The 15,545-nt window shown below is 42.7% G+C and overlaps 1 protein-coding gene across 7 annotated transcripts in view; it reads left to right on the forward strand.

Annotated features, from left to right (window-relative positions):
• The window catches only part of ITSN2 (intersectin 2), a 122,171-nt gene that overhangs the window by 7,619 nt on the left and 99,007 nt on the right, over positions 1-15,545 (forward strand). For all 7 annotated transcript variants that reach the window (XM_073674069.1, XM_073674061.1, XM_073674065.1 and 4 more), the window contains exons 2-3: positions 8,489-8,552; positions 13,698-13,790. In XM_073674069.1, the coding sequence (XP_073530170.1) occupies positions 8,510-8,552; positions 13,698-13,790 (136 nt within the window). In that variant the 5' untranslated portion in view covers positions 8,489-8,509. The remainder of the gene's footprint in view (positions 1-8,488; positions 8,553-13,697; positions 13,791-15,545) is intronic.

The following is a 15,545-nucleotide window of genomic DNA, read 5'->3' on the forward strand; positions in this document are numbered from 1 at the left end:
TTCCTTACTAGTGCTGGACTTGTGCCTATACTCAGTAGTCAGTCTAAGTAAGATGAGCTGTGGTGTAAAGCATGAGGGGTAAGGCAATAATCAAAATGTATTCTTCATATAAATGATTAAGATTTCTGATTTTGGTCAGAATGTGGAAGTCCATATTTAGAATCCGCAGTGTCGCCGCTCGGACGCGAAAGAATCCGCGTATGTGATAATGATTAGACCTTTATGTCGTAGAGGATGCCCCTTTATTATTGTTGCAGATCTAGTTGTAAATTTATGATTAGGAAGATGTATAATGTCAACATATATTTGTACACTGTAATAAGATCACCTCTAAGCCTTCTTTTTTCCCAGCAGAACCATCTTAAGTTTGATAACTTGTCTTGGTGCTTGAAAGAAGCAGTCCAGGTGCAGTGACACGCCCCTAGTTCACTTCCAGACTAATTTACATATGGGTTCTAATGCCAGATTTTTCATGACTGGCGCATCAGATCCCTAAAAAAAAAAAAAGGTGTTTGATTGGGGGACAAGCACCTATACAGCAATACCACTACTTTTATATGTAAAGACATGCTGACGAGGTTAAGCGAGGGCTTGTCTATACATAAATGGTCAGGATCAGGAGGTCCGCTCTGGCTATCAGATGACCTTTTGCTATCCTTATACCTTACTATAACCCTGCGCAGTATCCTGACTTTTCTGGATACAATGTAACCATTCATGCAGTAAATATAATATTTATTGTCAACATTTTTTATGATCCTCTTGTTATTGAAATAAAGCAAACACAGATCTGATTTCCTGTCTGTTTGGAAATGGGATCCGAAAATCGGGTGATAGCAGAAACCCTTTACATGTGGAAACAATCACGACCAAAATCATTATACTTGTTTTGTCAGACACAGCCAGACTCCCCATAGAGAAGGTTTTCTGTCCTTCTGATCGCAGTATACACTGTTTAGGAAGCACTGACGACGCTTCCACCTCTGTACCCCTTGATAAAGCGATCACCAGAAACCGGGGAGGGAGCAGGATCTGCGGGGTACGAGACCCTGGGGAGGGAGCAGGAGCTGCTGGGCCCTAGGAGATCCGGGGAAGGGAGCAGGAGCTGCTGGGCCCTAGGAGACCTGGGGAAGGGAGCAGGAGCTGCTGGGCCCTAGGAGACCCGGGGGAGGGAGCAGGAGCTGCTGGGCCCTAGGAGACCCGGGGGAGGGAGCGGGAGCTGCTGGGCCCTAGGAGACCCGGGGGAGGGAGCGGGAGCTGCTGGGCCCTAGGAGACCCGGGGGAGGGAGCGGGAGCTGCTGGGCCCTAGGAGACCCGGGGGAGGGAGCGGGAGCTGCTGGGCCCTAGGAGACCCGGGGGAGGGAGCGGGAGCTGCTGGGCCCTAGGAGACCCGGGGGAGGGAGCGGGAGCTGCTGGGCCCTAGGAGACCCGGGGGAGGGAGCGGGAGCTGCTGGGCCCTAGGAGACCCGGGGGAGGGAGCGGGAGCTGCTGGGCCCTAGGAGACCCGGGGTGAGGGAGCGGGAGCTGCTGGGCCCTAGGAGACCTAGACCAGCTCTGCTATGCAGCCACTCGGCTGAATTTCCCTTGTAACTGGAACTAATATACCAGCCCCAGTTACAGAGGAAATCAATAAAAAGTAAAAATGTATTAAGTTGTTAAAATTCTCCCCAAAGGTATTTTAAAAGCTCATGTATGGAAAATAACAAAAATGTGCCTGGTCAGGAAAGGGAAATATGACCTGGGCCTGAACTGATTGAATAAATGTTTACTTATAGTGCCATACACCTATCAAATTCTGAACTGGAGGACTAATTAATGTTTATAAGGATGTGTGCCCACGATACGTTTTTTTAAGCGTTTCCGCAGCTGCAAAAACGCTTCAGAAACGCTTAAAAAACACATGGTAGAAGGCCTGCCATGTTCCCCAATGATAATCCGCATGTGCTGTGTAGAAATTTCCGCTGCGGATTATCATTGCGGAAAAAAACGAAGCACTACCAATTATTTTGCGGAAGCGCGGCGTTTTCGCCGCCATTGACTTGCATTAGAACGCATGGATTCCGCTTCACTAGATAAGCACATGCAGAATCCATGCGTTCAGTGTGCGGATGGTACCCGGGTCTAGAGGAGAGAAGACTCTCCTCTGGACCCGGGTACCATAGAAAACTGTATACTTACCTTCTGACGGCCCGTGCTGCGCTTATCCTCTCATGCCGGCAGATCGCGATGGACTGAAGGACCTGTGCTGACGTCATAGTCATGTGACAGTTCACGCGACTCTGACATCGGCAGGTCCTTCAGTGTACCGCTGCCGGCAGCCAGGACGGAGCAAAGCAAGACTGCGGGGGACATCAGAAGGTAAGTATAGATTTATTTTTTTATTTTTAAACATTCTTTCGGTCACACTATATAAATGTATGCCGGCTGCATGGATTTATATAGTGTGACCAAGTTGTCAAGCACTTTCCCAATGATGCTAAAATCGCTTGGAAAGCGCTTGTCAACCCGCATGTGAAGAACGCTTCACTTCCGCATGTCCCTGGCAGGAAAACGCATCTCCAGTCCGCATCTCCAGTCCGCATCTCCAGTCCGCATCTCCAGTCCGCATCTCCAGTCCGCATCTCCAGTCCGCATCTCCAGTCCGCATCTCCAGTCCGCATGTGTTTTTTCTGCCAGGGAGATACAGAAACGCTCAGGAAAAATCCGGAGCATTTCTGCATCGTGGGCACATAGCCTTATGGTTGCTCAGGATTAAAACTGGCCATAAACGCTAGTGGAACAATGCTTCGGCCGACAGCCATCTCTGCCGACTCTCCCACACGCATGCGCTAGTTTGGCGGAGCGCTCCCGTGTTCTCTATGAGAAAGCTGTCGATTGACACGTTGGCCGGCGGCTTGTCTCGGGGAATAATGCGATCACCAGTCTGAAATCAGACATGTGCGATTGACATCTGCCCTGACCTTCAGGGCTGGCGCCACCATACACATTAGACTGTCGACCAAACCTGTCGATATTGACAGGTTCAGCCGGCTTAAAGGGGTATTCCCATCTCCAAGATCCTATCCCAATATGTAGTAGGTGTAATAATAATATTAGCAAATACCTCCAATTAGAAATGTAGTATAGTATAGTATTTTTCATTCGCTATGCCACTTGCCTCATGTGTCGGAAATACAGGACCTTGGGTATCCATGGTTACGACCACTAGCAGCTAGCTAACTAACTCTCACTATATCAGTGGTCGTAACCATGGATACTTAAGGTCCTGCAATGCCCACACATGAGGAAAAAGACATAGCAAATCAAAAATACTATACTACATTTCTAATTGGAGGTATTTGCTAATATCATTATTATTACACCTACTACATATTGGAATAGGATCTTGGAGATGGGAATAGCCCTTTAAGCCTAATATGTTAGATATGGATGACCTGTCCTTAGGATAGGTCATCTACACCAGATCTGACAACCCCACCATCAGCAGTGGTAAATCCATAGTGCCGTTCACTGTGTAGTGGCCGTTCTTGGGACTGCAGCTCAGAATACATTATTTTCAATAGAGGCATGTTGACGATATATCCTTTGGGTCTCTTAGACCACTATTTCCCAAATTCCAGTCCTTGTGGCCCCCAACACATCATGTTTTCTGGATTTCCTTAGAATTGCACAGATGAGAGAACCCGTGGCAATTTCCGGCATTTCCACATCTTTTTTAGATCCATTTATTTACCTGGGTGACCTGCGGATTCTGCCATCCCTGCAGGGCATCATGTGGATACTTTTTATTTCATCCCAGTTTTAGATAATAAAGAAGAATTTTTATAATACCTCGAAAAATGTGACTTACTAAGCAGTGCAGACCCAGCACGGTATTACTGTACAGAGGGCATTCATCCGCTATAATTAATGGAAAAAAATACATTGTGCCAAGCACGACGTTCAGCCTGAAGTTCTATGTACATTTTATTCTGTCCAGGATTAGAAATACTAATTACTGCCAGGCAAATAAAAGCACAAGGGATTTGTAGAGTGAAAACCATAGTCTCACCTGTAGTCATGATAGCCGATAACACAACCAGCGCGTGTAGGTTTATAAATGCAAATCTGCTTATAGCAGTTATATTCTTATACATAGGGGGCAGTATTATAGTAGTTATATTCTTGTACATAGGAACAGTATTATAGTAGTTATACTCTTGTACATAGGGGCAGTATTATAGTAGTTATATTCTTGTACATAGGGGGCTGTATTATAGTAGTTATATACTTGTACATAGGGGGCAGTATTATAGTAGTTATATTCTTGTAAATAGGGGGCTGTATTATAGTAGTTATATTCTTGTACATAGGGGCAGTATTATAGTAGTTATATTCTTGTACATAGGGGGCAGTATTATAGTAGTTATATTCTTATACATAGGGGGCAGTATTATAGTAGTTATATTCTTATACATAGGGGGCAGTATTATAGTAGTTATATTATTGTACATAGGGGGCAGTATTATAGTAGTTATATTCTTGTACATAGGAGCAGTATTATAGTAGTTATATTCTTGCACATAGGAGCAGTATTATAGTAGTTATATTCTTGTACATAGGGGCAGTATTATAGTAGTTATATTCTTGTACATAGGGGGCAGTATTATAGTAGTTATATTATTGTACATAGGGGGCAGTATTATAGTAGTTATATTCTTGTACATAGGAGCAGTATTATAGTAGTTATATTCTTGTACATAGGGGGCAGTATTATAGTAGTTATATTCTTATACATAGGGGGCAGTATTATAGTAGTTATATTCTTGCACATAGGAGCAGTATTATAGTAGTTATATTCTAGTACATAGGAGCAGTATTATAGTAGTTATATTCTTGTACATAGGAGCAGTATTATAGTAGTTATATTCTTGTACATAGGGGGCAGTATTATAGTAGTTATATTCTTATACATAGGGGGCAGTATTATAGTAGTTATATTCTTGTACATAGGGGGCAGTATTATAGTAGTTATATTCTTGTACATAGGGGGCAGTATTATAGTAGTTATATTCTTGTACATAGGGGGCAGTATTATAGTAGTTATATTCTTGTACATAGGGGGAAGTATTATAGTAGTTATATTCTTGTACATAGGAGCAGTATTATAGTAGTTATATTCTTGTACATAGGGGGCAGTATTATAGTAGTTATATTCTTGTACATAGGGGGCAGTATTATAGTAGTTATATTCTTGTACATAGGGGGCAGTATTATAGTAGTTATATTCTTGTACATAGGAGCAGTATTATAGTAGTTATATTCTTGTACATAGGGGGCAGTATTATAATAGTTATATTCTTATACATAGGGGGCAGTATTATAGTAGTTATATTCTTGCACATAGGAGCAGTATTATAGTAGTTATATTCTAGTACATAGGAGCAGTATTATAGTAGTTATATTCTTGTACATAGGAGCAGTATTATAGTAGTTATATTCTTGTACATAGGGGGCAGTATTATAGTAGTTATATTCTTATACATAGGGGGCAGTATTATAGTAGTTATATTCTTGTACATAGGGGGCAGTATTATAGTAGTTATATTCTTGTACATAGGGGGCAGTATTATAGTAGTTATATTCTTGTACATAGGGGGCAGTATTATAGTAGTTATATTCTTGTACATAGGGGGAAGTATTATAGTAGTTATATTCTTGTACATAGGAGCAGTATTATAGTAGTTATATTCTTGTACATAGGGAGCAGTATTATAGTAGTTATATTCTTGTACATAGGGGGCAGTATTATAGTAGTTATATTCTTGTACATAGGGGGCAGTATTATAGTAGTTATATTCTTGTACATAGGGGGCAGTATTATAGTAGTTATATTCTTGTACATAGGGGGCAGTATTATAGTAGTTATATTCTTGTACATAGGGGCAGTATTATAGTAGTTATATTCTAGTACATAGGACCAGTATTATAGTAGTTATATTCTTGTACATAGGGGGCAGTATTATCGTAGTTATATTCTTGTACATAGGAGCAGTATTATAGTAGTTATATTCTTGTACATAGGGGCAGTATTATAGTAGTTATATTCTTGTACATAGGAGCAGTATTATAGTAGCTATATTCTTGTATATAGGAGTAGTATTATAATAGTTATATTCTTGTACATAGGGGGCAGTATTATAGTAGCTATATTCTTGTATATAGGAGCAGTATTATAATAGTTATATTCTTGTACATAGAAGCAGTATTATAGTAGTTATATTGTTGCACATAGGAGCAGTATTATAGTAGTTATATTCTTGTACATAGGGGCAGTATTATAGTAGTTATATTCTGGTACATAGGGGGCAGTATTATAGTAGTTATATTCCTGTACATAGGCGGCAGTATTATAGTAGTTATATTCTTGTACATAGTGAGCAGTATTATAGTAGCTATATTCTTGTATATAGGAGCAGTATTATAGTAGTTATATTCTTGTACATAGGGGGCAGTATTATAGCAGTTATATTCTTGTACATAGGGGGCAGTATTATAGTAGCTATATTCTTGTACATAGGGGAGCAGTATTATAGTAGTTATATTCTTGTACATAGGGGAGCAGTATTATAGTAGTTATATTCTTGTACATAGGGGCAGTATTATAGTAGTGATATTCTTGTATATAGGGGGCAGTATTATCGTAGTTATATTCTTGTACATAGGAGCAGTATTATAGTAGTTATATTCTTGTACTGAGGGGGCAGTATTATAGGCGTTATATAATCACGTTTTCTTGGAGATCTGTCTGTACTCTTATATACAGGCATTAACAGTAGATGATCTGCCGTGTTATATTCTCTGGGTTTGAGCCTAAATAATGTTGTTTTTCTTTTTATATTTACATACATTCTGTCTACCATGAAGAAACTATGTGAGCCAGTAGATAAAGGTGAAGTGAGGGAAAACATATGGTTTGTCAGATATCTAAATTTGCATTTGTGATTGACTAAGTGCAAAACACATGGTCGTATGTGAGTGTTTGACTTTCGTTATGAGTTCAGCTGCTGTAAAGCTGCAAAATGCCAGAGATCCGGGATCTGTGTACTTGGATTGGACACCTGAGGGCAGGCGCTGTATAGGGAATATTCCTGACGGTAGATTCATAGAAACAGGTCCTAGGCAAGCTGAGAGCTAGTGCACATTTAAGTGCATTACGTTTAACCATTTATCCAATTAAATTATATTATCATGAATTGTAGGGAGTTTGTCATTAGATGAGGAGGCACCTCGCTCCGCTGCGAGGTATCCTGTGATGGGATGCTCCTTACAGCATTTAGGGGGAGTGCTGGATCAGGGGCTAACTTGTAATGAAAGTAAACAACCCCTTTTAAGTTGCAAAAAAAATAATAAAAACAAAAAGCAAAAATAAAATAAAAAATAATAACAAAATATATATACTGTGTGTATATATATATATATATATATATATATATATATATATATATATATATATATATATATATATATATATATATATATATATATATATATATATATAAATTTTATTATTATTTTTTTAATATTATTTAATCTAAATAAATAAACCTTTTGAGCCTCTTAGGAGCTGCAGCATCTGAAGTTCCCCAGGGATCGGTAGTCTTATAGACTTTGGCCTCTCAGTCTAAAGGTATCTTCACGGAGATTTATTTATTTTTTGAGTTTTCCAGCAAAGTCTGCGTCAGTAAACACTCCTTGGAGGAATTTTTTTTTTTTGTTTCCTTGAAGCAGTTTTGAAGAGTTTTTCAAGCACTTATGTTATGTGCGCACAGTTTACAGAGAAGAACATCCAAGGAGTTACAGTCTCTCCCGTCAGAATGGGCTCACTGATGGATTCTTATTTTATTCCCTTCCGCAAGAAGCAATCTGCTTGGAAACAAAATTAAACAGTTCCAAAATGTTTATCCCCAAGGGTTAACCTAACACACATGGATTTTTTTTTTGGAAGAGACGTTGCTTATTCCCCAAAATGTTAAAATAAAGTAAATAAAAATAATGAAAAATAAAATTATTTTGGTCACTAAAGTCATAACTTAGGATATTCGTACCTGCCGCTTGGGATGTAGTTTGCTCTTAGCTGACAGCCGCAATGTTTTGGGATATTTTTTGCCTCTTTTTATTCTATATTCTTCCCCCCACAAAGTCTTTCTGTACATATCCGTATACATAAGCAGGCAGTGTGCAGCAGCCCGGAATGAAGTCTGTGCCAGCGCCTTTTTACTACCATCCGGTGCCACTGATTCATCTCCAGACAGACAGGGTACAGTAGTGGGTGCCGTGTCTACCTTCTAATATACAGTGACCTCTCCCAGCCCCCATTCATGGACCACCGTCAGCCCCCACCATTGTCTTCTTGTCTGTCATTAAGAAGCAGCGTTGTGTGCGCACAGCGGGGCCCACACTTGGCATCATTATTAACAAGGACCGTGTTTGTGTGTTGTGTTTGCAGATGGCCTGGAGTTAACAAGACATGCTGCGGAACACCATGCCTCACTTTCCCACGGCCCTGAATGGTGAGTATGTCTCCACACACTGCTGGGGAAGGGAATATAGACTGCGATATAGGATTACTATCTGATGTGGCATGTTAGCTTCAGTTTTTTATTTGCTTTCTTTTTGTGAATCACCGTCATCTTTATCTACTATGATGCTGAGATGTAGCTTTTGCAGAATAGTGAGTGCAGCTCTGGAGTATAATACAGGATGTAAATCAGGATCAGTAATGTAATGTATGTACACAGTGACTGCACCAGCAGAATAGTGAGTGCAGCTCTGGAGTATAATACAGGATGTAACTCAGGATCAGTAATGTAATGTATGTACACAGTGACTGCACCAGCAGAATAGTGATTGCAGCTCTGGAGTATAATACAGGATGTAAATCAGGATCAGTAATGTAATGTATGTACACAGTGACTGCACCAGCAGAATAGTGAGTGCAGCTCTGGAGTACAATACAGGATGTAACTCAGGATCAGTACAGGATCAGTAATGTAATGTATGTACACAGTGACTGCACCAGCAGAATAGTGAGTGCAGCTCTGGAGTATAATACAGGAGGTAACTCAGGATCAGTACAGGATCAGTAATGTAATGTATGTACACAGTGACTGCACCAGCAGAATAGTGAGTGCAGCTCTGGAGTATAATACAGGAGGTAACTCAGTATCAGTACAGGATCAGTAATGTAATGTATGTACACAGTGAGTGCACCAGCAGAATAGTGAGTGCAGCTCTGGAGTATAATACAGGATGTAACTCAGGATCAGTACAAAATCAGTAATGTAATGTATGTACACAGTGACTGCACCAGCAGAATAGTGAGTGCAACTCTGGAGTATAATACAGTATGTAACTCAGTATCAGTACAGGATAACTAATGTAATGTATGTACACAGTGACTGCACCAGCAGAATAGTGAGTACAGCTCTGGAGTAGAATACAGGATGTAACTCAGGATCAGTAATGTAATGTATGTACACAGTGACTGCACCAGCAGAATAGTGAGTGCAGCTCTGGAGTATAATACAGGATGTAACTCCGGATCAGTAATGTAATGTATGTACACAGTGACTGCACCAGCAGAATAGTGAGTACAACTCTGGAGTATAATACAGGATGTAACTCAGTATCAGTACAGGATAACTAATGTAATGTATGTACACAGTGACTGCACCAGCAGAATAGTGAGTACAGCTCTGGAGTATAATACAGGATGTAACTCAGGATCAGTAATGTAATGTATGTACACAGTGACTGCATCAGCAGAATAGTGAGTGCAGCTCTGGAGTATAATACAGGATGCAACTCAGGATCAGTATAGGATCAGTAATGTATGTACACAGTGAGTGCACCAGCAGAATAGTGAGTGCAGCTCTGGAGTATAATACAGGATGTAACTCAGGATCCGTACAGACTCAGTATAGCTTGACTTAAGTCAGGTTTTTCTCCTGGATTTGGATTATTTCTCTTTTGATAGTCTATTCATCACCAGTTTTATAGCTAATTCCAGTAATCTGGCTGTGTGCCCGCGGTGGCTTATTAGCCGGCGTTGCAGTTTCTGTGCTGGAGACGGAGCCCCGGTTTTGGCACAGGGAAAGACAGCAGTGACTGGAGGCAGCGCTCTGGGCTCGGGGTAGCTGGGTTTTGTGACAGTGTCGTGTTTCTGCAGCACGGAGTCATTTCTCTGCCTCTGTAAATACTGATATATTACTGCCCGGAGATTATAATGTCTCTGCTCTTGATGTACAATAGACTGATATGATGTGGTGACCGATCTGTAGGACAGCTGCTCAGCCAGTAGTATACAGCTGCTCATTATATATTTGCAGTCATTTTAAACTATTTGGTTTTGTTTTATATGGCCCCAACATATTGTGCAGACGTGTACTTACTTTTTTTTATCACCTTCTGTAGTCCATGTACCAAGTTGTGCTTATAATCTATTTTCCATATTTCACAGGACCAGATCACTTTTTTATTGGAGCCAATTAAGCTGCTAATACTTTATTTGATTATACACATTACTTACCTTGTGCTGATCCTGAGTTTCATCCTGTATTATACTCCAGAGCTGCACTCACTATTCTGCTGGTGCAGTCGCTGTGTACATACATTACATTACTTACTTTGTGCTGATCCTGAGTTACATCCTGTATTCTACTCCAGAGCTGCACTCACTATTCTGCTGGTGCAGTCACTGTGTACATACATTACATTACTGATCCTGAGTTACCTCCTGTATTATACTCCAGAGCTGCACTCACTATTCTGCTAGTGCAGTCGCTGTGTACATACATTACATTACTTACTTTGTGCTGATCCTGAGTTACATCCTGTATTATACTCCAGAGCTGCACTCACTATTCTGCTGGTGCAGTCACTGTGTACGTACATTACATTACTGATCCTAAGTTACCTCCTGTATTATTCTCCAGAGCTGCAATCACTATTCTGCTAGTGCAGTCACTGTGTACATACATTACATTACTTATCCTGTACTGATCCTGAGTTACATCCTGTATTATACTCCTGAGCTGCACTCGCTATTCTGCTGGTGCAGTCACTGTGTACATACATTACATTACTGATCCTGTACTGATCCTGAGTTACATCCTGTATTATACCCCAGAGCTGCACTCACTATTCTGCTGGTGCAGTCACTGTGTACATACATTACATTACTGATCCTGTACTGATCCTGAGTTACATCCTGTATTATACCCCAGAGCTGCACTCACTATTCTGCTGGTGCAGTCACTGTGTACATACATTACATTACTGATCCTGAGGTACCTCCTGTATTATACTCCAGAGCTGCAATCACTATTCTGCTAGTGCAGTCACTGTGTACATACATTACATTACTTATCCTGTACTGATCCTGAGTTACATCCTGTATTATACTCCTGAGCTGCACTCGCTATTCTGCTGGTGCAGTCACTGTGTACATACATTACATTACTGATCCTGTACTGATCCTGAGTTACATTCTGTATTATACTCCAGAGCTGCACTCACTATTCTGCTGGTGCAGTCACTGTGTACATAAATTACTGATCCTGTACTGATCCTGAGTTACATCCTGTATTATACTCCAGAGCTGCGCTCACTATTCTGCTGGTGGAATCACTGTGTACATACATTACATTACTGATCCTGAGTTACATCCTGTATTATACCCCAAAGCTGCACTCACTATTCTGCTGCTGGAATCACTGTGTACATACATTACATTACTGATCCTGAGTTACATCCTGTATTATACTCCAGAGCTGCACTCACTATTCTGCTGGTGGAATCACTGTGTACATACATTACATTACTGATCCTGAGTTACATCCTGTATTATACCCCAGAGCTGCACTCACTATTCTGCCGGTGCATTCACTGTGTACATACATTACATTACTTATCCTGTACTGATCCGGAGTTACATCCTGTGTTATACTCCAGAGCTGCACTCACTATTCTGCTGGTGCAGTCACTGTGTACATACATTACATTGCTGATCCTGAGTTACATCCTGTATTATACTCCAGAGCTGCACTCACTATTCTGCTGGTGCAGTCACTGTGTACATACATTACATTACTGATCCTGAGTTACATTCTGTATTATACTCCAGAGCTGCACTCACTATTCTGCTGGTGCAGTCACTGTGTACATACATTACAGTACTGATCCTGAGTTACATCCTGTAATATACTCCAGAGCTGCACTCACTATTCTGCTGGTGCAGTCACTGTGTACATACATTACATTACTGATCCTGAGTTAAATCCTGTATTCTACTCCAGAGCTGCACTCACTATTCTGCTGGTGCAGTCACTGTGTACATACATTACATTACTGATCCTGAGTTACATCCTGTATTATACTCCAGAGCTGCACTCACTATTCTGCTGGTGCTGTCACTGTGTACATAAATTGCATTACTTATTACCAGTTGCAGCTGTGTATGTTTTACTCTAAAACTCTGCAGCGTTTTAGAGGACAGACTTTGGAAACCACATGCAGGCAGTGTCTCTCTGGATTTCTGCTCTGCGGCGGGTTACCAGTGCTTGCTTCCCCTCGACTGACAGATCCATGGTTGTGCCTAGGGAGAGCGCGGTGTGTCTGGGGAGTGGGGCGGCGAGTAGTCATCAGTACCTTCTTCGGACTAGTCCGCCCACAGCCGCAGTAACAGTCGGCCTCTGACTCCCGGTTCCTGCGGCTCACGCAGCGTGGTTCCACCGTCAGGTTCCCTTTAATTCTCCAGAAGCTGATTCATCTCCTCCTGAGCTTTTCCTGTTTACTGGTGACCGGTCAGAGATCGTTGTCCGGACTCATTCTGTTTGGCTGAGGTTGTAAGCTGCAGATATTTCATCAGAGCCTGGGTAAAGCTTCGGTATGTAGCAGAGCTGCGCTCTGCACAAGAAGACACCACCTTGCTTTATTGTTTCGTGTTGGCATGGTGCAGAAAAGAAACAGCCGGTGACCCATTCAGCTCTGCTATATCTGTGCGCATGAAGTCAGTGCTGTGTTTTAGGAAAAGCCTGATGATAGACAGGAGGCCTGCCACACCGTGCACCCTGCTTACACGATGGCGGAAACAGCCAGCGGGCAGCATGGTGGCACAATAATTACTACTAGGGGTGTGATTGAAATCGCTGGTAAATCTGGAAAACGCCGCTACGTCTGAAGCATCCGTCACCCATGGGCCGTTATGACACCTATTTATTAGGTACATCATGAAAATTGAGGCATTTATATATTAACGGGTCCATTTCAAGATCATTCCCCAGAGATCATTTCTGATCGACAGAGAAACCTGGCTATTAAGTGTAGACTTTCCCTGCAGTGCCTCCGCAGGAAGAATGAAGCATTACACCTTGTTTTTTAAAAATAGTCCTGAGGAAACCCAAGACAGTCTGTGAGAAGTTCTTAAATATATGAGGACCTTGGAATTTCAAGATTTAGAGGCAGCAGGAAGTTGCACAAGATGAACTGACTGCAGGAGCGACTTCCCCTGTAGACCTTGCAGGGCCGCCTTATATCGGAGCTGTGGATGTGGTGACGGGGGGAGTAAGCGGCAGCGTTTTACCTCTGAGTTTCCTGTGTGCGGTGGAAGTTTCTTTTCAGAACTTTTTATATAACTTTGCATGTTTTGCTTGCAGGAGGGCCAAACATGTGGGCGATCACTACGGAGGAGCGGGCTAAGCACGACCAGCAGTTTGCCAGCCTGAAGCCGACAGGTGGACTCATTACTGGTGAGCCTCTCCTTTATGATTTTTCCTAAGCCCCTCTATATATTTGCAGAGCACATTAATTATACGCAGCTCTAGATATTTTCAGATCCCGAGTAATTCTTTCTGCTCCGCGCCCCAGTTTTATTTATTTATGAAGTTTCTAAACATCACTTCACCATGCCGGTTACAAGCTTGTATTAAGAGAGGGCAGCAATCCTATTAATACACTGCTCAGCTACTGAAGAACCTCTTTTGGAGAAAAAAAAAAAAAGAAGCCCTTTATGGGGTTGTCTTAACATAGCACTTCAAGAGCACGCAGCTCCCTGCCTCCCGGCTCCCTGCTTTACCGGGGGACGGTGCGCTCCTGGTGATCGACAGTTCATAGCAGCAGTATACGGAGCCTGTGAACTGAATTGTGCGCACTCACAGGTGGCTAGCAGAAGTTACTTTGTCTCTCCAGCATCAGAGGAGCGCTTACAAGCTGAATGGAAAAGAGCTTGCAAGCACAGCATGCCAAATCAGTGGCCCCAGCCATCCTGTGCTGTACTCATTGCCAGCACTGAACATTGAGGCCAAAAAACGTGCATCTTTGTTGGATCGGCATGGGGACTTGAATTTTTTTATTTTTCCTCTGGAAATGTTCTATCCAAATATTTTACTTTTTAAATAATTTTTAAGTTTTCCTCACTTTATTTTTCGGGCTGTATTATGTGTTCTCACTGCAGTGCGCAGCGCGGCCCATCACCACATTATTTACCCTCTCGTGTGTGGTTGGGTTGCACTGAAGGTTTTCGCTTTGATGGCAAAGTCCCATATAAGTTCATTCACGCAGTGTGCCCGACTAATCCGCAGATTATCTCACCCAGCCGCTGAGCTGACACCAGGCAGCTATTCTGTCATGTCTGCGTATCGCTGAGCATCGGATGAGATCTGCCTGTCTGTCTCATGTCTTTTCTTTCTCCCTCTGTTATTCTTTTTCTATTTTTTCGCTGTCATGTTTTCTCTTTCTTTCATGCTCTTTTTCTTTGTTTCACCCGCCCTCTTTTTCTTTGGTTCGCCTGCCCGCCCTCTTTTTCTCTTTGGTTCGCCTGCCCGCCCTCTTTTTCTCTTTGGTTCACCCGCCCGCCCTCTTTTTCTCTTTGGTTCACCCGCCCGCCCTCTTTTTCTCTTTGGTTTGCCCGCCCGCCCTCTCTTTCTCTTTGGTTTGCCCGCGCGCCCTCTCTTTCTCTTTGGTTCGCCCGCGCGCCCTCTCTTTCTCTTTGGTTCGCCCGCGCGCCCTCTCTTTCTCTTTGGTTCGCCCGCGCGCCCTCTCTTTCTCTTTGGTTCGCCCGCCCGCCCTCTCTTTCTCTTTGGTTCGCCCGCCCGCCCTCTCTTTCTCTTTGGTTCGCCCGCCCGCCCTCTCTTTCTCTTTGGTTCGCCCGCCCGCCCTCTCTTTCTCTTTGGTTCGCCCGCCCGCCCTCTTTTTCTCTTTGGTTCGCCCGCCCGCCCTCTTTTTCTCTTTGGTTCGCCCGCCCGCCCTCTTTTTCTCTTTGGTTCGCCCGCCCGCCCTCTTTTTCTCTTTGGTTCGCCCGCCCGCCCTCTCTTTCTCTTTGGTTCGCCCGCCCGCCCTCTCTTTCTCTTTGGTTCGCCCGCCCGCCCTCTCTTTCTCTTTGGTTCGCCCGCCCGCCCTCTCTTTCTCTTTGGTTCGCCCGCCCGCCCTCTCTTTCTCTTTGGTTCGCCCGCCCGCCCTCTCTTTCTCTTTGGTTCGCCCGCCCGCCCTCTCTTTCTCTTTGGTTC

Source organism: Phyllobates terribilis, unplaced genomic scaffold (assembly GCF_046119375.1).
Source record: "Phyllobates terribilis strain yellow unplaced genomic scaffold, ASM4611937v1 Scaffold_3__8_contigs__length_932513732, whole genome shotgun sequence".
Classification (NCBI taxonomy): domain Eukaryota; kingdom Metazoa; phylum Chordata; class Amphibia; order Anura; family Dendrobatidae; genus Phyllobates; species Phyllobates terribilis.